The sequence below is a fragment of the Amaranthus tricolor genome, chromosome 13 (assembly GCF_026212465.1).
Source record: "Amaranthus tricolor cultivar Red isolate AtriRed21 chromosome 13, ASM2621246v1, whole genome shotgun sequence".
Classification (NCBI taxonomy): Eukaryota; Viridiplantae; Streptophyta; class Magnoliopsida; order Caryophyllales; family Amaranthaceae; genus Amaranthus; species Amaranthus tricolor.
Genome location: NC_080059.1, coordinates 7,182,078 through 7,207,974, shown reverse-complemented (window position 1 = coordinate 7,207,974; position 25,897 = coordinate 7,182,078). Strand labels below are relative to the sequence as shown.

Genomic DNA, 25,897 nt, shown 5'->3' with positions numbered 1-25,897 from the left:
GATTATAAATAATAGGTCAATTTATTTTTGGCAAATATACCTAATAGGTGAATTTATTTAAAAATAAATAATATCTGAGTTTACTTTCAACAGATCAAATAAATGGTTGGTTTATTATTGACAATTTACCCAAATTAGTATATGTAATAAGAAATAGAAGTATATGATTTGGATTTTATATATTTTTGTTTGGCTTCATTTGTATTGTGACTAATTTGTAGGGCTGGCAAAAGCTGACCCGACCTGCTAACCTGATCTGAAACCGACCCGAAATTAGCGGGTTTGGGTTTAGATTTTTGACCCAATTAATTAAATGGGTCAACCCGACCTGATCTGTTTAATTAATGGGTTAGGTTCAGGTTGAATATTTGAACCCGAAAAAAACCTGTTTAACCCATTTATTAAATGGGTCAATCAGGTCAGGTCGACCCATATTTAACCCATTAACCCATTGAAAATTTTTTTAAAAGTTTGAAACTGGATAACGATAAGTGCCAAGGCTGAAGGCCGAAGTGGTAGCCGTACAGCTATACAATAATTCATAAAGACATAAACCCTAAAAACCTAAAATAATCATAAACCCAATGAAACTTTGAAAGTGAAACGGCGCCTTCCCCTTCTCTGTGAGCCTTCACCTTCCTCAATTCCTCTCCACTCCAGTCTCTGTGCGCCTTCGCCCTTCTCCTTCCTCTTCTCTGCGGCAGCTTCTTCTCAGTGTGACTGTGCGCCTTCTCCCTCTTCTCTGCGGCACCAAGGTAAGAATTATTTCTTTGTTTTTCCATTTTTCTGATTTTTTTTGATCGATTTTTTCTTATTTGGATTGTGTTCGATTTTTTTGATTTTTCAGTTCAATCTACCTGATCTTCAATTCAATTTACCTGATCTTTCGCACTTTGCCGGGTATTCATATGTTCTTTATTTTCATGTTCTTTGATTTTTTTTTCATGTTCAATCTCAGTGTGACTGTCTTTTTTTTTTTTGTGATTCATATGTTCTTTGATTTTTTTCTTGTTCTTATTTTCATGTTCTTTATTCTCATATGATTTCTCTTATTTTCCTATTCAATTCAATCTTCAATTATTGTTAGTTTTCCTGTTCAAAAAACAATAAAAATGCTTCACTATTTTGTGTATGTCTGTATTGAGATCTGGGTATTCATGTTCATATTTGGATTGTCTAAAATGGTGTTTGGATTGAGATCTGGAATCTTTCTTTATGAAGCTTGTACTGTATGTCTGTATTCGATTTTACAGTATGTTATTTTACAGTGTTTTTGTCATATTTTCAACTCCATTGTGATTTTGTGTATTTCTTCAATTAGTTTTTATAAATTAGTTTAAACTATTTTGTGTATTTCTTCTTAGGTAAATGGATACCAATACCATTGAATCTGAACATGTTCATGTTGACTCAGAAGACGATCTGGTGGAGGTTAAGAGTAGTGACACAATGAGTAAGAAGGATCCTAAAAACATAGGTAAAAAAACAATTCATATATCTGGCAAGAATTTTAAACGACAACGTAAACTTACATCTGGTGTTTGGGTGAACTTTGAATTTGTGGATGAAACAGATGAAGATGGAAATTTGTTATGTAAATGTAAAAAATGTGGAAAAATGTTTAGGGCAGATAGTAAAATGGGGACAGGAAATTTAATTCGTCATGTAAAAAATTGTAAAATGAGGACATTTCGTGATGTTGGTCAAATGATATTGGAGAATTCCACTGCTGGTTTAGTAAATAAATTGCCTGTATTTGATGTTGCTATTTTTCGTGAACTATTAGCTCTTGCAATAGTAAGACATGATCTCCCTTTCCAATTTGTTGAATATGAAGGGATTAGGAGATTATTTAGTTATTTGAATCCTACGACTAAAACAATTTCACGTAATACGTCTAAGTCTGATGTTGTTAAGATGTATGAAAAGGAGAAGGAGAATTTGAAGTTTTTGTTAGGTTCAATTAGTAGTAGAATTTGCCTTACCTTTGATTGTTGGAGTTCAATAACCTCAGATGGATATATCACTTTAACTGCACATTATGTTGATGATAATTGGGTCTTGAAAAAGAAGTTGTTGAATTTTTGTTTTATGCCTCCCCCTCATACGGGAGTTCATTTAAGTGATCATGTGTGTTCCTTGTTGAAAGATTGGGGTATTTTGCAAAAGATTTTTAGCATTACTCTTGATAATGCGGCTTCAAATGATGTGTTTGCGGATTGTCTTAAGGGTGAGCTTGAATTGTTATGTGCAGGAGAATTTTTTCATGTGAGGTGTTGTGCACATATCATGAACTTAGTAGTTCAAGATGGATTGAAAGAAATAGATGATGCTGTGATTGAGGTGAGAGAAAGTGTGAAATATTGTAAGGGATCACAAGCTAGAAAACAACGTTTCTTAAGTTGTATTGAGCATGTAGGCCTTCAAAGCTCTAAGGGTTTAAAACAAGATGTCATAACACGATGGAATTCCACATATTTAATGCTTGAAAGTGCATTGTATTACAAGAAAGCTTTAATTCATTTTCAGAAAGTTGATGCAAACTATATTCATTGTCCTACTGCGGAAGAATGGGCTAAAATTGAGAAAATTTTCAAGTTTTTAAAAGTTTTTTATGAAGCTACTCTTGCTTTTTCTGGGACTAAATATCCTACTGCTAACTTACACTTTCCTAATGTGTTGAGGGTAAGATTGCTTTTAAAAAGTGAGATGGAGAGTACGGATGGTTTTATGAAGAAAATGGCTTGTAAGATGTATGAAAAATTTGGGAAATATTAGAGTGATTTTAGCATTATTATGGCAGTCGCTATTGTGTTAGATCCTAGGTTTAAGCTTCAATTTGTTCAATGGAGCTTCAAAAATAAAAATTTAATTTATTTTTAATTTGATTTATATTAAGAAATAATCAAAATGCAAATGGGATTTTTCACCCCTAGGTAAGTTAAGTGGGTAAATTTTGTGGGTTTCACATTGAATTCGTATCAATTGGCACATGTTATTAATTTGGTGGGTAGGGATGAGTGTAGATATAAATTTAATGAGTTGTGTGTGATATGATAATAAAAAGTCCCGATTCTTATTTGTCGCCACCTTTTTCATTTTATCGTCATCCCCTTCGAATGAAATTACGAATTTGACCCTAGAATTTAAAAATTTACAAATTTGCCATTGGAGTAAATAACTTTTCATTTTCATTTTTTTTAATTTTTTTTTAATTTTTATTTATATTATTATTGTTATTATTATTATTATTGTTATTATAATTATTATTATTTTTGTTATTATTATTATTATTATTATTATTATTATTATTATTTAAATAAAGTAACTTAAAAAATAAATTAATTAAACAAAAGAAATTTTATAAGTAGAAATTCAAAAAAAAATATAAAAAAAAAAAACCAGTCGCACAAAACGTGCGACTCGACCGTGCGACTGATTTTTTTTTTTTTTAATTTAAAAACAAATTTTGTTTTTTTTTTTTATAATTTTTATTATTATTGTTATTATAATTATTATTATTTTTGTTATTATTATTATTATCATTATTATTATTATTATTATTATTATTATTATTATTATTATTATTATTATTGTGGTTGTTATTATTATTATTATTGTGGTTGTTATTATTATTATTATTAAATTATTATTTTTGTTTTAATTATTATATTTAATTTATATTTTTAAATGTTATTATTATTATTATTATTATTATTATTATTATTATTATTATTTAAATAAAAGTAACTTAAAAAATGAATTAATACCAGTCGCACAAAACGTGCAACTGTACCTAGGTCGAGTCGCACGTTTTGTGCGACTGTTAATTTTATTTTTTTTTTTGAATTTCGACTTATAAAATTTCTTTTGTTTAATTAATTTATTTTTTAAGTTACTTTTATTTAAATAATAATAATAATAATAATAATAATAATAATAACAAAAATAATAATAATTATAATAACAATAATAATATAAAAAAAAATAATAAAAAAAATTAAAAAAATGAAAATGAAAAGTTATTAACTCCAATGGCACATTTGTAAATTTTAGCAGTTTAGAGGCAAATTTGTAATTTCATTAAGAGGGGGTGGCGACAAATAATAATGCCCTAAAAAGTCCCCTGTAGTGATTGATGGGAGAAGTTTGAGTGCCTACATGTCCAAATTCATATGCCCTATACCCACTCACTTCACACTCACATGCCCCATTGCCACATTATCAAAAATTTATTAAAATTTGATAGATTGTTAAAATGAATAATCATATTTACCTCTAATTCATATGATGTGGTAACGAAACTTTAATTCATATTAAAACTCTTCCATAGTTCTTGTTGGGGTAGGGGCATTTTGAATTTTGAGTATTGATTGGTGTATTTTTTTTTATTTTAATCTATAAAATTCAAATAGGCAATAAGGTGGAGATGAAATAAGCATTTAATAGATACAAAAGTGAGTAATTGACAAAAAAAGTACTAGGTACGAGACGGGTGAGATGAATGGGGACCGGGGAGGCCATTGAATATATAACCATCTCGACGGACCTAAATACGAAAAATGTACATGCCACATCATTTTATAATAATGAAATTTTGAACCAAGAAAAATGAGTGGAAATATCAAATGTTATATGGTACATTGGTACCTCTCTAATGAGAAAATTTCCAATGATTTTATACAAAAGAAGTAAGAACTTGTACATGTACTACACTAACAACTAATATCACACATGAGCATGATTCCTAAAGAAACAGTTTCAAAAATGTAAATATATAATAAAATATTAATGCTAGTATTATTTGAGTTTGCCCACATTAACTATTTTATGTGAGAGCTCTTTTAATAAACTCTCCTTGGACTAAGTTATCATCTAATGTTGTGCAACAAAAGCTTTTGGGATCATATAGTAAGATTCTCCTGAATTCCAGAAAAAGTGCCCATAACCTTCCCACCTAAATCTGGGAACTTCTCATAACCCTGAAGAGGTCCAACTCTTCCCCATCTATCAACTTTCAAAGGGTACTTAAGAAGGTGGCTTTTCATTTCTGTTACTTCTTCTGCTGCAAATTGTCTCCAATTTTGTTCTCCCATTATTCTTACTCGTCTCACACACTCTAAACTTTCTGGATACATAAAACAACCTTCAATCGTTCCCAAGTGCTCCGCCCAAAGCGACATTCTGTATCCATATATCTGCGTTTAAAACAACCCCACTACTTAATACATGTTCTTATGATCGAAAAAATATGCATCTATCTTGATTTGCTTATAAACAAACCGATAAAAATATTAACATGCTTATACACAATAAAATCCGCATGAGAGGAGAGTTCACTACACGTAAACCTGATGGGTAATGAGTAGAGGTGTTCAACGGGCCAGGTCGGGGGCAAAATTTAAATGGGTCGGGTCGGAGCAGATCATGAAAAATTTCAAACAGGTTGCGGTGGGTCAAAGCCCGTTTAAGTCCGACCCACTTTGACCTATTTTTTAAAGGTCATATGATAGAGTTTTTTTTCTACTTTATAGTCTGTTGGATCGACCTACTTATGGATATAATAGTATCATATAAAAATATTTTTAAAAAGTGGTAATCTTTTTCGCAACCAATTCCTAAAATTATCCTATCCGGCTCAGCCCGGCCTTTACACCAATGCCGGTTAAAATCAGACCCGTTATATGTGACCCGACCTTTGACCCATTTGGTCGACCCGCCCCGAGTAAACAGCTCTAACAATGAACTTCCATCCTAAATCCAATTGGTATTAGGACTAGCCCATCAAGTAGATATGATACTCAACTTCTATCTAATTTTTCGATATAGATTCACAAATGGGTTATTTTCCAACAGTATTGGATTGAATTATACCAACCTGTCCATGTGGTCTAGCATTTTTGCTACCCCATGTATAATGAGGCTGATAAGCACCCACAGCAATTTCAGTGTCTCGAGTTCCTTCCATAGATCTTTGGTTGATGTTAGCAGAACCCATTAATAGAAACTCATCATCAACTATCATCCCTTTTGAATGAACATAGATCATAAATCGACGACTTCTTTTTAGCAAGGCTTGTGCTGAATTCACACTTCCGCTTGGAACACTATATGAATTTTCATCTAACTCACGGTTTCCTAAACAGAAGAAATTTAGGAAGTCTTGAGGTTCATAATTGTTCTCTACACCTTTCTCCTCCAATGCCTTGTAAATTATTTTATACATCATTTGCATTGTCTTGTACTGAAATCAATTTATTATAGCATATAATGAGTAAGAATCAAGAATAGTTTTTAATCAATGTTAACTATTATTGTTATAGTCTGGGGCCTCAATCATTAACTTAAGCTTTATCAGACGCCAACGTGACAAGAGGTCACAGGTTAAGGTGGTTGAGATTCGAACTCGTGACCACTTGTCACGTTGGCAACTAATACCATGTCAACGAACCAACTCAACCAAAAGTTTAAACTTTTGGTTTAGTTGGTTCCTTGACAATTTTAAATTAATCAAATCTTTCTTTTTCTTCTTAAATGTTTTGATTTGTTAGAGTATAAAACATATAAAAAGTCCTCAACCATCAGCTTAAGCTTTTGATTGAGTTGGTTGTTTGACATGGTATCAGGAGCGAATGTGACAAAAAGGTCACGAGTTTCAATCTTAACTACCCCTCAAGTGGAATATTTCGCGCCATGCATGAGGAGGACATGTTGTTAGAATATATAAGATATCCTGGAACCTCAACCATTATCTTAAGCTTTTGGTTGAATTGGTTCTTTGACATGGTATCAGAGCCAACGTGACAAGAGGTCACGGGTTCGAATGTCAAGCGCTCCTCATTTAAAGTGGAATATTTAGCGCCAGATATAAGGACTGTGCTACATCCATACTTCTAGCCCGAAGGGCTCTCGTGTGAGGGAGTGCGTTAGATTATATAACATATCCTGAGGCCTTAACTATTAGCTTAAGCTTTTGGTTGAATTGACTCTCGACACATGTGCTACATCTACACTTCTAGCGTGAAGGTGTGTGTTATAGTATATTACATATCTTATAGCCTCTACCATAAACTTAATGTTTTAGTTGAGCTAGTTTCTTGACATGATGTACCTGCCAATAGAGGATTCTCTGCATGGCAAGGCTTTTTGGATCACCCTCTGGCCACATTGGAAGAACAATATAGGCAGTAAATCTTTCATCTGCTTTTATCTTCTCAGCAATCTTAAGAGCTATTTCCACTGGGATCAAATTGTTTGCTCCTGTAAAACATTCAAATACATATGAACACAACTTATAAGACATTAGAGTTAAGATCACTCAAATATACATACAAACACAATTCAATATTAAGGGGTGTTCAATCTAATGACACCATGGCCGGTTCTGAGGCTATTTCAGGTAGCCGACCACCTAAGGTCCCTAAAAATAAGGGGTCTCAAATATTAAATAATGTTATTCAGGTTTGGTTCTGAGCCACACTTTTCAAGTGGTTTATTTATAAACTTTTTTTATATTTAAAGTAATTTTAAAATATAATGTTATAATACATTTTGTCTTGAATTATTTTTGGAAATTTTTTTATCTTTTGATATAATAAAAGGTCCCATTTTGAAACACATTGCAAAAATAAATAGGTTCTACAAAATCTTACCTCCGTCCCTAAATTTAAGACACGATCCATGATCTAGGTAAGTTCGAGCCGACACATTGACATACATGTAGCATTCAGATTACCTATTACCAGTTTCTTAAAATGAACACAAAAGCAAATTAAAGCTTACCCAAGTCCTTGTGGGAGTCCCAATTATAAGAGGAGCCAAGAAAATATTGATTCTCAATATAAATGAAACGCTGAGCAGATCGAATGGCATGTACATAAGCTGTGTGTATACTCATGTCTATTAGTACATTTTTCCCACAGAAAAGGTTCTGTTTTTGACATACCAAAACACAAACAATATAAAACTTATTAGTAAATCTAACTCTTAACATAAGTTTATTTCACAAAAATTAAGTTCTCTATTTTCCAGAAAACTTTTGTATGTTAAAATATGACATATGACCGGGAAATCAATCATCAACTTCAACTTTTGGACATAAAGCTTAAGTAAATGATACAAGTCACAGAATATGTTATATACTCTCAAATTATAATGGTAGAATAAGAATCTAACCCAACGTGTGCCATCTCTCGGATCCTTAGGAAAACCTTTCACGGAATTCGAGTCTATTGAACGAAAGAGCTGATATATGTCATACATATACGTGATTAGAAACTATTTTTTATCATGAATATACTACTTAAAATTAACTTGTAAGCTATATTACTTGAACGTGCCATCTCTCCATATCATCCTCATCATAAGGAATGTTCTCGACATCCTGCTTTTTAATAAAACTCGGAATCTTATCAATGCGAAGAAGATGATCGTCATAAGTTCTTTTGATTTTCTTAAACCCACGACGTGAAGACTTCAACCAACGCTCTTCAAAGTTGGTTAGGATGTCGTATGTTGCTGGACCGTCTACTTGACAATGTAGATCATGCCATGGTTCCCTTGGGCATCCGGTGGTAGGACCCTGTGGATGTAACAAAATTGTGAGCTAAAAATCAAAGAAAATGTAGCGCTTTTGGCTTATAAGCCTTTTTTTTAGCTGATTCAAAAGTTATTTACTAAATAAGTCTTTTAGCTGTTTGTGTAACACACAGGCCCAAAGGAAACACAAATTTTTCCAGTGCACTTTGGTCTCACTCGTGTGCACCTAGAAAAGCTTAACTGTGGAGTTCTTAGCAAATGAGCTCCCATGAAAAGAAAATGCACCTTGTTGATGTGAGTAGTCTATCAATCCTTTTCAAATCTCAATCCGAAATATCACAGTTTGACCAACAAGTAAGCTAAAAATCAAAAGTAAACCAATATGATGGCAAAAAAACCAATTACAAACAAGATCAAAGCTTGTTTATAAACCATAAGAGAGGACTCTTGGATAGAACGATTACATACAACAAAGTTGGGATTATGATAATCATCCTTGTGTACAGTTTGTAACGTTCTGAAAAGAGAATGCTCTGGAGTATCGTAACGCCCTTTGCAAAGGTCAAGCCCTCCTATAAAAGCAATTAGCTTTCTTTTATGTTGACCTGCATCAGCATCCAAAATAACTGTTTTTTGATGATGAGTATAAATTGCTCCTGCTTCCTGACCATTATACAATATCAAAAGATTAATTGTGCACAAACAATCAAATATACTAATAATGTTGATCTAAGTACATATATAAGTACCTGTTTTCCAAGTAAACTATGTCCTTTTCCACCAGATCTAGGACAAAGCACAACATGAACAGATGAACCCTTGAAGAATTTGTATGTCACTTCATCATCTGTGGCTAGCATGCCTTCCTACGAAAAGTATAAACAAATTCGTACTATAGTAATTAATAATGTATATAACATATTTTAAGGCTATAACTATTGAATTAAACTTTTAATTGAGATGATTCCTCAATATGGTATTAGAGCCCATGAGTTTGAATCAGATGCACCATTATAAGAAGCTACCTTATCTATAACTCTATTTGCAAAAAATTACCTTATGTATTTTTTTTTCAAAAAATTACCAATTGTAATATATCTCTTTACAAATGACTACCACTCAACAGAAAACGTGAGTTGACAGTTAAGTTTGAGGGTTTGACTAAATTGAAAGGTTTAGTGGTCTATGTGGCATTATTTCATTGGTCCTCGTATTTTTAAATAATTAAAAATTAAAAAACATAAATTAATAAAAAACAGTAAAAGATATTTAACATCATTTTTACCCATCAAAATGATTTTTTTCCAAAAACGAACGTCGCGATTAACCTTATGGGATAACTCTTTCGAAAATCCGGTCGAAACAAGTACTTATTCGCCTATTTCCCGACACGTAAACCGAAAAAGATATTTAACATCATTTTTAGCCATCATAACGATAATTTTTCAAAAAACGGACGTTGTAATTATTCTTATGGGATATCTCTTTTAGAAACCCGGTGGAAACAAGTACTTATTCGCATATTTTTCAACACGTAACCGAAAAAGATTTTTACCGTCATTTTTACACATCATAATGATATCTTTTCAAAAAACGGACTCCGCGATTATCCTTATGGGATAACTCTTTCAAAAATTCGGTCGAAACAAGAACTTATTCGCCTATTTTCCAACACGTAAATCGAAAAAAAAAAATTTAACGTCATTTTTACCCCTGATAATGATATCTTTTTAAAAAAACAGACGTCGCGAATATTCCTATGGGGTAACTCTTTCGAAAATAAGTACTTGTTCTGACTAGATTTTCTAAAGAGTTAGTCCATAAGGATAATCGCGACATCCGCTTTTGAAAAAATATTGTTGTGATCAGGAAAAGTGATGTCAAATATCTTTTATTTTTTTTGTTAATTTATGAATTTTATTTTTAATTATTTAAAAATACGAGGACCAATGAGATACCGTCACATAGACAACTTAACTTCTCAAATTGGTCAAACCCTTAAACTTAACGGTCAATTAACGTTTTCTGTTAAGTGATAGTCATTTACAGAGAAATGTATTACATTAGATAGTTTTTTACAAAAGAACTACATAAGGTACTTTTTTATAAATAGACCTATAGATAAGGTAATTTTTTATAATTTTTCCTAAAGATAATAATATATGTGTTTTTTAAGTTGGTTGTAGATTTGCTATGTGAATGCATTGACATGAGTTCAAACCTCATTAAGCATATTTTAAATATTATTAACATCATTTGATTTTGTTCTAAATTCGCCCATGTGCACCATACCCCTTACATTAAGTGAAATATTCAGCACCAAATATGATAGGGTGTATGTTACATCACAATTTCAATCTAAATGGCTTTCATAGATGGGGCTGTATACCATCAGTAGAGATGTTCAACATAGACCCAATGACCCGAAAATTACCCCTCCTTATAACCGAACCTGTCTTGACACAACATTCATATGAATTTAAAATTATGTAAGAATCAATTTGGACAAAAAAACTCAATTTTGAACCGACCCGGAACACGTAACCATAAATCAGCTTGATAACCCGAATGAACACCTCTATATATCAATTTAAGCTTTTGATTCGGTTAGTTCAATTGCGACACTCATAAACAATGTAACATAATTCGTCAGTTAATTCGCTTTTTGAATTCGCGATTCGCTCAAAATGACCCTAAAATAGCCCAAAACCGATCATAATTCACTTTTTAAAATTTGCGATTCGCAAGGAGATTAGTGAATCACATGAGAGTGCTCATAAAGAAAGAAACAAAATATTTAATGACTTACAGTGGTGTGAGTAAAAATCTTCCTAGAAGTAGGATCATCCCAAATAAGCAACAAAACACGAACACCCTCTTGTGCCTTAGCTTTAAGAAGAGCTCCAAGGGTAACACCAGCATGATTAGGGTCATCCCGAACAAGTCTAACAAGATGAACCACAGACCATCCTGTTATATATATCAAATGCCGAGCATTCAAAATAGCATCATAAATATCATTCCAACATCTTCCATGAACAAAATCCATCCCATATTCAAGCCTAATATTAGGAAGTTGATCATCCTCAAAATGTGCATCTTGATAAAGGGTAACTTTATTTCCTTTCCTAAGGGGAAAATATGTCCAAGGTACCCCATTATATTCAGGCCCACCCCCTACACCTAAATGGTACAAATTCATTTTATCAACTGGAGTATATTGTATTGAGACACTTAAACTAGCCCCAGTTTCCCAAGTTTTACCTTTTCCTTTCATAATAGGGAAAACCCCTTCAATTTTTTCACCGAAAAATAGTCTTTTAACAGGAATTCCGACTGCCCCAATAATTTCGGACCCTACAACATCATCATCTTTAACTACAAAGTGTACTTCTGCAGCTCTATGTGCAACTGGTACGAAGAAATGTTGTTTCCAAACAGGGTTTTCGTTATCTTGTAACACGAATGTTCGAGCTAGAATTGCACCGGAAATGGAAACATTGACATAAGGATCACTTGTTCCATGGGATTTAAGCTTTGCAATACCACCAAATAAACCAGACATTGTTCTATGAAGTTGATCCATGTTTGGAAGGTTATTTGCTTCAATAACCATAATGTCTAAATGCCCGTGTAGTAATAGGACTTCTAATGGTTCTTGACATGTTTGAAATGGTACAAATTCCATGCCTTGCCCATGCCTTGAGCCTTCCCCTATGTATGTATCATCCATGCTTTTTTCGCTGATAAGAAAATCATTGGAAAATTATGTTAGAGTATATAACATAACTTGGAAGTTGGAACGATCAATTTAAGGTTTTGGTTGAGTTAGCTCTTTAACAAATTAAACAATTTTATTAGGCTTTTTTTGATATTTACGGTCCATTTGATTAGTGGTACTAAATGTTGGTAATGGGAGTGATTTATAGTGTAAAATTTCATCAAAAGTTTCATATCATTACCATGGGAATGATATGAAACTTTGATCACAAAAAGTTTTTTTATTTACCAACTTTATTTCAATACCACCTAGTACCACCTCTCCCAATAGTAATTACGAAGAAAATGAGATGATTGAAGTTGGACAAGCATAACCATCAAGATAATTAAGAGATTATTCAACCAAAATTACACTATATTTTCATTTCCATTACTACCGTTTATTACCACCTACCAAACGGACCGTTTAAGTAAAACTATAAATATTCATATCCCTATATTTTTTTTTGTATTTATGCTTAATAAAGTAGATATGATTAATATTTATTTTCAAAATTATAATTATAATATTTTAGTTTATGTAAGAGGAATAAAAATTGAGATTAATATACATGATTTTATCAAAAAATATTTAACTTAATACCAGTTTGGGTAATATACTAATATATACTATCATGTTCAACATGTTCGATCGCATAGGACCTCGTAAAATTAAAAACCTCAATATTAAATTATTTAATATATGTTACGTGTTTAAAGATACAAAAATTATTAAAAAAAATATCATACTTTTTAAAAGTGCACAAAGCATTCATAAAATTTGTCGATTTTTGGTCCTTGTACTACACTTTTGGAGGGCTTGCAGTGGCGGACCGAATTAAGTGACAAGGGGTACAACTGTACCCCCAGTTTGAAAAATAAAAAAGAGAAAAAATAAATAAATTTAAAACCAAAACACGGGAAAAGAAAGAAAGAGAACGCCCATTTCAGAAAGAAAGAAAGCAAGCAGCCAAGCCTCACGCGAAACAGCGAACTCGCGAACTGCTCCTCGCCTCCTCCCCGCTTGCCTCGCCGGCTCGCCGCCCTGCTGTCAACCCACGTCGACGTCGTACCCCCAGTTCTAGATTTTTTGTTTGTTCTTGTTCTTCATTCTTCATTTGATTTTATTTGCGTTCTTGTGAATTTTTTTGACTTTCATTTAGTTCTTCTGTTAGAGTATATAACATATCCTGGGGCCTCAACCATCAGCTTAAGCTTTTGGTTGAGTTGGTTCTTTGACATGGTATCAGAGCCAATGTAACAAGAGGTCACGAGTTCGAATCTCAACCACCCCTCATTTAAAGTGGAATATTTAGTGTCAGCTATGAGGAGGGCCTGTGTTGCATCCACACTTCTAGCCCAAAGGGCTCTTGTGTGAGGGGGCGTGTTAGAGTATATAACATATCCTGGGGCCTCAACCATCAGCTTAAGCTTTTGGTTGGGTTGGTTCTTTGACATCTTCGTTCTTCATTCTTGTCTTGTTTTTGTGCTTTCTTTCTGGCTTTCATTCTTCGTTTTTGTTTAAATTAGTTCTTTTTTATTCTTCATTCTTGTTCTTGTTACTTTTTATTAGCGTTTTTGTGCTTTTTTTTTTTGACTTTCATTCGGTTTTATTTTGGTTACTTTTTATTTTGATTTTTGATTTCTTATTCTTGTTTTCATACTTGGTTTCATGTTCTTGTTTTTGTTATTGATTTCAGTTTTTGATTTTGATGGAGATTTCATTTTATTCAGATTTTGTTGTTAGGGTTTTGTTTATTCGGAACTGAAGTTTTCTACTCATTTCACTGTAAGATTCAAATTTTCTAATTGTTTTCATTCAAGTAATTGATTTTCTATCCTGTTTTTTTTTTCCTACAATTTTGTGTCATTTTCGGATAATTTCATTGTTAAATGCTGCATTTCGTCAACCTAGGGTTTCATTTAACTGTGAATTTTGATTGTTTATTGTGTCTTGTTTACTTTGCTTTTCATGCATTAAGCCTTTTCAAGAGAGTTTGGTGTTTTTTTTGAGGTGTGTGTGGATCTGAGTTGATTGATTTTGTGTTGAAAATTGTGAATTCCATATTTTCGGGGGTTGAATGTGGATTATATGGTTATAATTGGAATTGAAATTTTATTTTTTTAATTAATTGTTTGTAAGTTTTGATCTTGATTGAGTTTTATTATTATTTTTGTTGTTTTGAATTTCATTCATTAAGCTGTTGGACATGTCATAGGTGGTTACAGTGTGCTTTACGTGGAAATTGTGATTGGGTTTATTATCATTTTGGGATTTAAGTGTGTCATCTGTATAATTGTTGTAATTAGTTTGATTGCTTTGAAGATATTGTGTTAGGGTTGAACAGTGCTATTGGTGCGCACCAAGTGTTCGATGAAATGTATAAGTGAAGGATTTTGATATATTTGGTGCTAAACGAATCATATTGTGTTATTTGTTTTTTAATTGTTTTTAGTGTTATTTTTATTTTTATTTTATTTCTTTTTATACTTTTTTTTTCTTAAGTTAAGCCTTTGATTGTTGCTAGCTGTTTTGGCTAGTTGTTGCCACCCCCAAGGTCTCTTTTTTACTCTTTATACTATTGATTTTATTATGTGTTGTAATTTTTTTTATTTTTAAAAAAATTTATTCAATTATCCGAACGACATGACGTTCGTATTTTGTACCCCCAGTTTGAAATTCCTGAATCCGCCACTGGGGGCTTGAACACCATATTTACCTTTCTCACCCTTATTAATCTGGATTTCATCCACTATTGAAAGGAAACATCGTTTTATATTACGATATAATGCATCAAATTGTAAAACACAATTGTAACAATCGAAAAGATCTTCCATAAATAAAGTTTCTTTTTATATGAATTTCAACTTAGTGTTCCTAAAACAAATTCCATGGATTATATGATTAATTTAAAATAAACAATATAGTAGCAACAACAATAACAATGTTAAAGTCTTAATTTTAAAAAATTGTGATTGAAATCGACTGTATGAACCAATATATCAAATTCAAAAGTCGTCACATAGATTTTTCTTTTTCAATCATTTTGATTTCTAATCCTCTCATGAATTAGCACAAGATCAAATTTACATAATTTTATTAGAGAATATTTGTAAAATGATTGCTAAGAAAATCTTTTATTGCATACAAACTATTCAACTAACCTCAAGGAATTGTAAAATTGGTTTGTAATATAAACAACCTTTTCTTTGTTGTTTCAAATCTCAATGGGAATGGCTTTTGTGTATATCTCCATGAAGAATTTGAGAGCTTATCAAATTTATCAATTGTTTCAATTAGACAAGAAAAAAGGAGAAAAAGAAGAAATAAGATATCCAAAATTTTAACTAATTATATATGGGATTATCATTTGCCGAGACTTTTGGGTAGCCAAGAGAAATTAATAATTATTATTAGTTTAGGTTTCATTATTACTAGTTACTTAGTAGTGTATGTAATTTTTTTCCACCTAAAATTGAGATATGCGTGTACTTAGTCTGTCAAATTTTTAATTCAATTTAGAATTGACTTGAAATCAAACAAAAAATTAATTGACTACTTATATAAGAAAAAACAATCATTGCGAATATAATTTAACCTACAAAAATAAAAATAAAAAAAGGTTAAAATTGATCATTTTGAACCAATTTTTTAATTTTCATATTTTGAGTCAATGTTATTTCGCTAAAATCTTCATTGTGACTCATCGATTTCTAGTATAATTTTGTATTTTGACTCATCACTTTTTAGTGGTAAGTAAGTAAATTTTTAATTACTTTTTTGTATTTGAAGTCAATGTTTTTCATCATTAAAGTAATCCCTTTTAAAAGAAATTTTGATTTTAATATCAAAAAAATTATTTATAAGGAAATAAAAGCTATAAGGACCTTACCAATGGCGAAGAAGAAAAACAATGAAAGGACAAAGAACAACACAAGCAAGAACACAAAAAAATATTTGAATAGTATGTTGTACATTCCCCTTAAAGAGCAATTTATATTATCAAGTATGAACAATACAAGAACAAAACACCTCAGAATATAAGGCTCATTCGAACTGTGCCAGGATCCCTTTTACCTCTTCTTCTTGCTAAGGTACCAAACTCCAAACAACCATGCTCCATTGTACGTCACCATTCTCCTCTTATGTGTATGCCATTGAGTAAGCAATAATGTAATCCACCATCTAAATTATGTAATTTGGTATTTGGCATATATAACATATTATAATTGAGAAAAAATTTTGATCATAAAATAATATAAATTTTGTTGTTTGTTGTGAATAATTTTTTTAAAGTTATCGATAATAAAATATGAATTAGGAAAATTACGGGTTTTTCAAGTGGTTTAGGGCTTACACTGTCACTCTTATGACAAAGATTCAACATACTAATTTGGTTTTGCCAACAAATTTTTTAATTTTGCTACATTATATATAAAAAAATTTTCATTTTCATTTGTGCATTGTTGCAAATTTAGTCCAACAAAAAAAATAATACTTAATCCTCTTAGTTTTGCATCATTTGTAAATGGGATATATTTAAGGAAAATGTAAAATTTAGCATTATAAATAAAAAAATCTTGTTAGATTCGTTTAATATATTCTTCCTAAATATTAACTTTTTAGAATTTTAAAAGCTTATAATTAAAATTATTTAACTTTTAAGCTTGCATTGTAATTTGCATAAAAAATAAATAGAAAGAACAAATGAAAACAAAGAGATTAAATTTCAATATCAACCAAATAATTAAGTTCCAACTATAACCTAAATTAAAAAGGAGGAATACTAACTACATACTCCCTCCCTCTCAATATGTTCGAGACAAAAAAAATTGTGAGGCTTTTTAAAATTATGGATGAGATTTGAAGAAAGTGATGTGTCATCATCAAAAATAAAAATAATATAAAATAAAATAAGACAGTTCAAAATAACAATTGATGCAAAATGGGTAAGACAAGACTAAAATCTAACAAACTTATTAGTATTATTTATTTAATTATAATCCATATGTGATGGGCGGGATTAACCAGCTAAAAAGAAAAAAAAAAAGAAAAAGGTAAATTGAAGAATTTGCAACGGTTTTCGTTATCCATAACTATCTCCTTCTGCAAAGTATTCATCTTCAACCTCCACCTCTTTCTTATTCTTCTCTACAATTTTAATCTCTAAAACCCTTCAAGAACCTTAATTTTTCAATTCAATTTTGATACGATTTCTGATGCAAACTCATCATCACCCATCATGCTAAAAACCCTAACTTTTTCCCCTTTTTTCCCTTCTCAATCTTTCCACTCTCCAAAACAAAACCCTTTCCCCAATTTCCCTCCAAACTTATTTCTTCCTCAAAAATTCCAACCTTTATACAAAACTCAATCAAATTTCAAGCTTAAAGCTAAACCCAAAGACTTAATTTTGGGCAACCCATCAGTCATAGTTGAAAAGGGTAAGTATAGTTATGATGTAGAAACTTTGATTAACAAATTAAGTAGTCTTCCACCAAGAGGGTCAATTGCTAGATGTCTTGAGGCTTTTAAAAATAAGCTTTCCCTTAATGATTTTGCTTTAGTTTTTAAGGAATTTGCTCAAAGAGGGGATTGGCAAAGGTCTTTAAGGTTGTTTAAATATATGCAGCGCCAAGTTTGGTGCAAACCCAATGAACATATTTATACTATTATTATAGGGGTGTTGGGTAGAGAAGGGTTGCTTGAGAAATGCCATGAGGTGTTTGATGAAATGCCTGTTCATAATATACCTCGAAGCGTGTTCTCTTATACTGCTTTGATTAATGCTTATGGTAGGAATGGCCAGTTTGAGACTGCCCTTGAGTTATTGAATAGGATGAAGAAAGAGAGGGTGGTTCCTAATATATTGACTTACAATACTGTGATTAATTCTTGTGCTAGAGGTGGATTATATTGGGAGGAATTGTTGGGGTTGTTTGCTGAAATGAGGCATGAAGGGATTCAACCAGATATTATAACTTATAATACATTGCTTAGTGCTTGTGGGAATCGAGGGTTGGGTGATGAAGCTGAAATGGTGTTTAGGACTATGAATGAGAGTGGGGTTTTGCCAGATATTACAACTTATAGTTATGTTGTTGAGACATTTGGCAAGTTGGGTAAGCTTGAGAAAGTGTCTGAGCTGTTACTAGAGATGGAATTGAGTGGTAATTTGCCGGATATATCATCCTATAATGTGTTGTTGGATGCTTATGCACAAGAAGGATCTATTAAAGAGGCCATGGGGGTGTTTCGGCAGATGCAGGAAGCGGGTTGTATGCCGAATGCTAATACTTATAGTATTTTGTTGAATTTGTATGGTGATCAAGGGAGGTATGATGATGTTCGCGAGCTTTTCCTTGAGATGAAGGTGAGCAATACTGAGCCAGATGCTGCAACATATAACATTCTTATACAAGTTTTTGGTGAAGGAGGATATTTTAAGGAAGTGGTGACTTTATTTCATGATATGGTGGAAGAGAATGTTGAGCCAAATATGGAAACCTATGAAGGTTTGATATTTGCTTGTGGGAAAGGAGGGTTGTATCAGGATGCTAAAGAGATATTGAATCATATGAATGGTAAAGAATTAGTGCCAACTCCTAAGGCCTACACTGGGATTATTGAGGCTTATGGACTAGCTGGACTATATGAAGAAGCTCTTGTTGCATTTAACACAATGAATGAGGTGGGAAGCAAACCTAATGTGGAAACCTATAATTCATTGATTCACACATATGCAAGGGGCGGACTTTATAAGGAAGTTGATGCAATCTTGTCTAGGATGAACGATTGCGGCATAGCGAGGAATAGAGATTCATTTAATGGTGTTATTGAAGGTTTTAGACAGGGAGGTGAGTTTGAGGAGGCTATAAATGCTTTTGTTGAGATGGAAAATGCAAAATGTGACCCAGATGAGCAGACACTTGAGGCAGTCTTGAGTGTTTATTGCTTTGCTAGTCTAGTTGAAGAGGGTGAGGAACAGTTTGAAGAAATAAAAGCTCTGGGAATACTACCAAGTGTGATGTGCTATTGCATGATGCTTGCAGTCTATGCAAAAAGTGACAGGTTAGATTTCTGTGTTACCATTTTGCCTTATTGTCATAGGATGTTTGATTTTCTCTCTTTCATGTAACATTAGCTGTAGATGAAGTCTTAAATCATCGTTTCGTATTACTTCTTGAAAATGCTTTTGGCTGTCATCATATTAGAGGAAATTTGAGTAAATACCAAAGCATTGGACTAAAGAAATGTTGTCTACCTTAATGGTGTTTTCTTTCACCTTGTCACCACATTATGTTCTAGCTCAAGATGTTCTTTCATCTTGTCACCATACAGAGTTATAACCACTTTCTTATATGTATAAATCTCAAATCCTAGTATGACTCACATGCTTGGGTCGAGATGATGGTTTAGTTAGCGAATCAACACTATTGTTATATGCGCGACTTTTTCAAACTTTCGCATATTTCATTTCGATGATCTTACGAAATAATGTGAAACTTTTGAACACGGTTTTTGGCTTCTAAGCAAGACAATACAATTTTTAACACTAGGTACTGCTTCTAGTTTAAAAAAGAATTTCTTTATCCAAACGGTCTTTGCTGCATTGCAGTGTGCCTGAATTTAATCAGAGTATGCTATACTCAAAGCATATGAGATATCTGATCAAGCACAAAACATGTCATATATATTGGACTCTATGTCCGAGGCATTAGATATATTACTTGTCTTCTTAATCTCATTGATGTCCGAAGGACATTGAGTCTTATTAACTGCTAAACCATGTGGCATGGGGAGGAAGCCTCTCTTTGAGTTTTCCATGTTGAACCTAGTAAGAACCTTATTAATATTAGTTCTTTGACTTAGTTTAATCAATCATTTAAATCTATCTTTCTCCAAGGTCTTTCATAGAGAAATAATTCTTTAGCCATTGCTTCACCAAGTCAAGCATGACAATATTGATTCCTATGTGAAATATGTCATTTAACTATTTGAAACCAAGAAGACAATGCTACTCCCTCTAAGCTTCTTGTAAGCACAAGCTTCATCTTCAATTTGAGAAAACAAAATTGTTTGATTGTTTCATTAAAACGAAGTTTTCAATTCCGAGATGCTTGCTTCAGTCTATAAATGAACTTTTAAAGCCTACATACCTTTTTAGGATTTTATGGATCCTCAAGATGTTTAGGTTATGTCATGTACACATCCTCTTTTAAAAATCCATCCAAGAAAGGATTTTTGACATCCATGTGGCAAATTTCATAATTATTGAAAGCAACAATCACTAAGAGTGTCCGAATGAAATAATTAGCATTGGTTCTCGTGAAAAAGTGTCATTATTGTCAATACCATGAATCTTCTTTGTAAAACCTTGCCTTGAAAATACCGAAGTTTTGTTACATCGGGCTCGAGGCCACAAACCCATGGGTGACGAGTGTTGATTTGCATACACACTTGATGAGGTTGACTCTTTCCTAAAATCATATGGTCTTAGGAAGAATACCCATCAAGCATTATATACAAGTCTACAACTCACTATTTTAGCGATGTGGGATTTTCCTCACATGTGAAGTATTTCCAACAATTTTCATCCTTGTTTTTTAATTTGAAAAGTCATTTGCTACCAATAGGTGTATCCCATTGAACAAATCCACCAAGTCCCATACTTGACAGCTCCAAGCCCTTTTCAAAGTCTTCACATGTCAAGGCACTCTTGTAGCTAGTGGGTTCTTCGTGTTCGAAAATCATTATTTCAGAATTTTCTGTCAACAAGTAACTCATAAACCTCTAAGGAGAAATTTACTTCTCAACAATTTAAGGATCTTTGCACGAACTAGATTCAAGTGGAGCAGCACGAGGTGGTGTTAAAATCACTTCCTCGGCACAAGCTTAGGCAAGGGAAGAGTATCATTCATTGGTTGCAGTTCCTCAACCACATGCATTGGCACAAGTACTTTTGGTTTTGGCATGGAATAATTTACATATATTTGTTGCGACTCTCAAACTTCAAGAAATATGTTACTTCCACTTACCTTTTTGGAAAGGAAATCATCGTTCCAAAAAGCATCATTATTAGCAACAAACACTTAGTTTTCATAATAGTTGTAGATATTTAGCCCCTTGTTTTTGTTTCTTTAGGATTACCTTCAAAGAAAAATTTGTCGACTTACATAATTCTCACAACCCTAAATTTGTAGAAAAGATAGGCTAGAAACTCTTCATGCCCATAACTCATATGGAGTTTTATCAATTGCTTTAGACAATGTTCAATTTAGTTTAAAATATAGTAGTTTTGAGAGTACCCAAATCATTATAGATCGAACCATATCTAATAAAGTTCTAGTTCTAATCAGACACACCATTTAACTGAGGTGTTCCAAGAGGAGTTTGTTGTTAAAGAATTCCACAACCTTTCAAATGACAAATAAACTCTTGGCTCAAATATTCACTACCACTCGTAATGCTTTAATTGTCTTACAAAGTTCGTTCTCTACTTCCTTTGGGAACTCTTTGAACGTTTCAAATGATTCCGTATTGTGTTTCATTAAGTAATTGTAGTCGGACTTGGATCTACTAAAATCATTGGTGAAAGTAATGAAGTAGTTATAATCTCCCCTAGTTATTGTACTCATTGGTCCATATACATTAAGCTCAAGAGTTAATTGGCCCCCTCACCCTTTCCAATATAAAGTGAGTGTGTCATTTTCCTTATCAAAAGATTCACATACATCAAATGATTCATAATCATAAGATGATAGAAGTTCATCTTCATGTAACTTTTGAATGTGACTTGAGTTGATATAACCTAAAAGACAATGTCATAGATATGTTGGGTTTATTACCAACCTTTAGATGATAGTCTCATGAATTACTTTCTCCTCATCTGTAGAGTTTGAGGTTATGTTTGTGATTGGGCTTTCAATAACATCTTCTCTTTTCTTCAGACCTTAGAATAGTTCTTAGGTTAGCTTGGTGTCATTCTTCCATATCATTGGTGAACTTCCATATCCCGGTTTCTTAAAGATTTTGAGGAATCCAAGCACATTGCCTCGGTTATCTCTTCAGCTTGAAGTGTGTGTCAACTCCTTCTAATCTATCACAAAGGAAGTTTTTTGGGGAATCCAAGACACTCACCATGGAAGCCAAATATAAAAACGTACTTAGAATAGATTGTATGGAAATTGAAGTCTCCTCATCAATTAATTAATTCTCCCCACCCCGCAAGCTTTTCATTGTATATCAAAGCTTATCACATCATATACATGTTGGTCCGACACATTTGAATGATGCTTTATCTGATTCAAGTCATCAATAGTCTTATTCATTGTATACATGTTACAATATTTGAATGATCTTGAGTGAGATTCACACAGCCTTAGCCTTGTAATAACAAAAAGGCAATTTCAGGTTGATCCTTGATTGTGAACATAGTCTCGAACTTCACATGAACTAGAATTATAGACAAATATTTGCTAAATTATGATGGATTTTAGTTTTCATCGAACAGTGTGTGTTCTGGCTGTTTCTGTATGGGATAGGAATAATTATAACTAATGGTACATAGGGTCAAATTGAAATCTCATCTTGTGTCTTAACTTGAGATTTGCACTTTATCTCACTTTAAATTTGTACAAACCAGGTTGAATGATGCCTACGAATTACTTAACGAAATGCTGAATCATAAAACTTCCAATATTCACCAAGTAATTGCTCAAATGATCAAGGGAGATTTTGATGATGACTCCAACTGGCAGATGGTAGAATATGTCTTTGACAAACTTAATTCCGAAGGATGTGCCTTTGGAATGAGATTTTATAACACGCTTCTAGAAGCACTATGGTGGCTTGGACAGAAGGCACGTGCAGCAAGGGTGCTGAAAGAAGCTACGAAGAGGGGACTTTTTCCTGAATTATTCCGTTATAACAAGCTGGTTTGGTCTCTTGATATACATAGGTATGAGCTTGTTTAACCATTTTGTACAATTCTCTTTAGTCATCCCTGTTTAAATCTTAATATTTTGATCGAAATGCAGGATGTGGCCCGGCAGTGTATGTGCCGCTATATCAGTGTGGCTCAATGATTTGATAAAATTGTTGAAGGATGGAACAGATCTTCCTCAACTAGCTACTATTGTTGTAGTGTAAGTTTTCCTCATTTTCTTTGCCATCTATACTCTTCTTGCCTCTTGGTCGTTGGTTTTTGTCGACTTGCATAGATTAAATTCTTGTGTTGACAATCATTTCATTCAAATCCATCTAGCTGAATAAATTTTCATGTTTTGAGGCTCTTGTGCTCTCCTGATTTAATGGTTTGCTAGCTCACATCATGAATATTTCTATTCAGTGGCATTAGCGGCCCGTTTGGTAATCGGTACTAAATGGTGGGAATGGTAATAGAATGTTAGTGTAATTTTGGTAGGATTCTCACTTGATAAATTTAATGACCATATTTATTCTCCTTCAACAATCTTATTTTCTTTACAAAATTCATTCCAATACATTACCATTTGAACATGTGATATTAGGTGGTAATAGAAAATTATGAACATAAAACCTTTTTTATGATTAAACCTTCATTACTATCTGTATTTTTGCTTCAAATTAATTTCACTGTCAATGCCTTTTATCGAAATTTTAAATTCTTCATGGAAAAATGGCAGTGCAATGTAAATCGGTTTCTATAGTTCAGTTTTTTTATTCAATGACTTCGTCATTATTAACGATGATTTCTTACGTTGATATATTTCGGTTCATGTACCTAATATTATAGAGTTTAGCGCTTTCGCATTTGTATTATTGTGGTGTGACTTCGTTTCTGTATTTTATCAGCAGAAGGGGAGAGATGGAGAAGAGCCCCGCGGCAGAGAATTATCCTGTTGCAAAGGTGGCTGATTCTTTTCTAAAGGATAATTTGCAGTCGTCACCATTTAGTTTCCCTGGATGGAACAGTGGTCGGATCGTGAGCCAGCATTCCCAGCTAAAACGTCTATTGTCTGAAATCGAGCAATCTTCTGATAAATCTAAGACAAACGAAGTGATTAAACTCTCCAATACGCCCCTACCTCTTCCGTTATCAAGATCGTCCATTAGCTCTGGTAGGCGAGAGAAACATAACGGTGCTAATACCGTTACTCTTTCTAGACGACAAAAAGACCTTACGCCTAGCACAGTGTAACAAGAGGATCCATGTATTGTCCACATTAAAGTCCCGGTTTGGCTTAACGACAGTCAAACAACGCAGATTACGCATCGAGGATTAGGTTGGCATATGCAAAACCTGTTTGGCAGGGAACGGCCGAATCCATTGCACCTAACCTGGTTCAAGACATGGAATAGCTTGCCTAGGAACGTAGCATCAGTTTAGATTACTTTTTTCGAGTTGTGACTCATGGAGGAAGGCGCACTCGAAAAGAAGTAATCGTACTTTCACTTGTACATGATCAAAAAAATTTTGGGCAAATGTTGTAGTTTAGTGTTCGGGAAACAATGCTTAGAACAGCTGCGTATACTTCATTTGTATTCAAAGAACCGGTGCTCTACTTGAATACGTCGTGTGAAGTTACACTCTTGTCGAAATTTAACTCGGAAATCCATATTCACTTGAATGTTAAAAGGAGCAAAATTATTCTATTTACATGGGATTTAATGTTTCTGATGTGATTCAAACTCGAGCTCATAGCAATTTACCGCGAGCCTGAAAATGTTTGCACCACAGCTAGTTCGTAGTTTGCACAAGGTAACCATTTTGTTCACTCGAACTCGAAAATGTTTACACAGGTAAATCGCCAGCAATATCGGACTAGGCAATGCCAAACAACGGTGACATGCTAACAGTGCGGTGACAATGTTTACACAAATCACCAACAATCCTCGATTTTTCTTATCCTCTTTTTAAATCTTTGGCTAATAGTCTTTTCACATGCCTTAACCATCTTAACTGCTAAATCCTTTATCATATGAAGTATGCTTTTTTTTGCCTGAAATTATTCCGTCTCTTTGGATTTGCGTGTGTTGCATTTTGACCGTTTTATTTGTTTTATTCTTTATATAATATTTTTATTTATTTCACAAATTTAAATATAATTAACCTTGTTTGTTTTATTTATATTGCTTATGGTCTGTTTCCAAGTAAATTTTTTTAAATTTAGTATAGAAACTCATGCATGCAATGTACGAATTTATTAATATGAAGTATATAAAAATATACCTTCAAAGAATAATACATGTGTATATTATCGTAAATAAATTTTATCACAAAAACTTGGGTGAGAACGTCTCACTTGTGAGACGCGTCTTATTGGGCTGGCCCAATTGATTATAATTTTTACCAATTTTACAAATTAAAATGTCAATTTCAAGAGTTAAAAGACCAATTTAAAAACTTAAAAGACCAATTTCAAGGATTTAAATTTGACATTTTAAATCATGAAATTTGACTGTTTAAGACTTAAAAGGTCAATTTCAATACTTAGAAAATCAATTTTACGACTTAAAAGATCAATTACATGACATGGAATTCTCGTTTCCACTTAAAAATAGGATGACTCAAACATTAAAGTAAATATTAAAAATTTTGAAATTGAGCTTTTAAGT

At 32.6% G+C, this 25,897-nt stretch overlaps 2 protein-coding genes across 3 annotated transcripts; one reads left to right on the top strand and one right to left on the bottom strand.

The window, feature by feature from the left end:
• Positions 1 to 4,636: 4,636 nt before the first annotated feature.
• On the bottom strand, positions 4,637 to 15,591 carry LOC130797941 (phospholipase D gamma 1-like). Its single transcript, XM_057660741.1, has 11 exons — positions 15,463 to 15,591; positions 11,803 to 12,281; positions 11,348 to 11,715; positions 9,288 to 9,404; positions 9,007 to 9,201; positions 8,330 to 8,581; positions 8,176 to 8,244; positions 7,783 to 7,930; positions 7,112 to 7,260; positions 5,879 to 6,244; positions 4,637 to 5,198 (listed from the first exon to the last, which is right to left on the bottom strand). Exons 2-11 carry the CDS (start codon positions 12,269 to 12,271, stop codon positions 4,905 to 4,907), a joined length of 2,427 nt encoding a protein of 808 aa, XP_057516724.1. The 5' UTR covers positions 12,272 to 12,281; positions 15,463 to 15,591; the 3' UTR covers positions 4,637 to 4,904.
• A 1,747-nt stretch (positions 15,592 to 17,338) lies between these two features.
• Positions 17,339 to 24,934, top strand: LOC130797937 (pentatricopeptide repeat-containing protein At1g74850, chloroplastic). 2 transcript variants are annotated; one of them, XM_057660736.1, is made up of 4 exons: positions 17,339 to 19,369; positions 22,944 to 23,258; positions 23,338 to 23,445; positions 24,137 to 24,934. In XM_057660736.1, the coding sequence occupies exons 1-4, from the start codon at positions 17,541 to 17,543 to the stop codon at positions 24,477 to 24,479; spliced, it is 2,595 nt and encodes an 864-aa protein (XP_057516719.1). In that variant the 5' UTR covers positions 17,339 to 17,540; the 3' UTR covers positions 24,480 to 24,934. The 2 variants fall into 2 exon arrangements, with proteins under 2 accessions (XP_057516719.1, XP_057516718.1); XM_057660735.1 differs by having other exon boundaries at positions 17,350 to 19,369; positions 24,134 to 24,934.
• Positions 24,935 to 25,897: the final 963 nt, after the last annotated feature.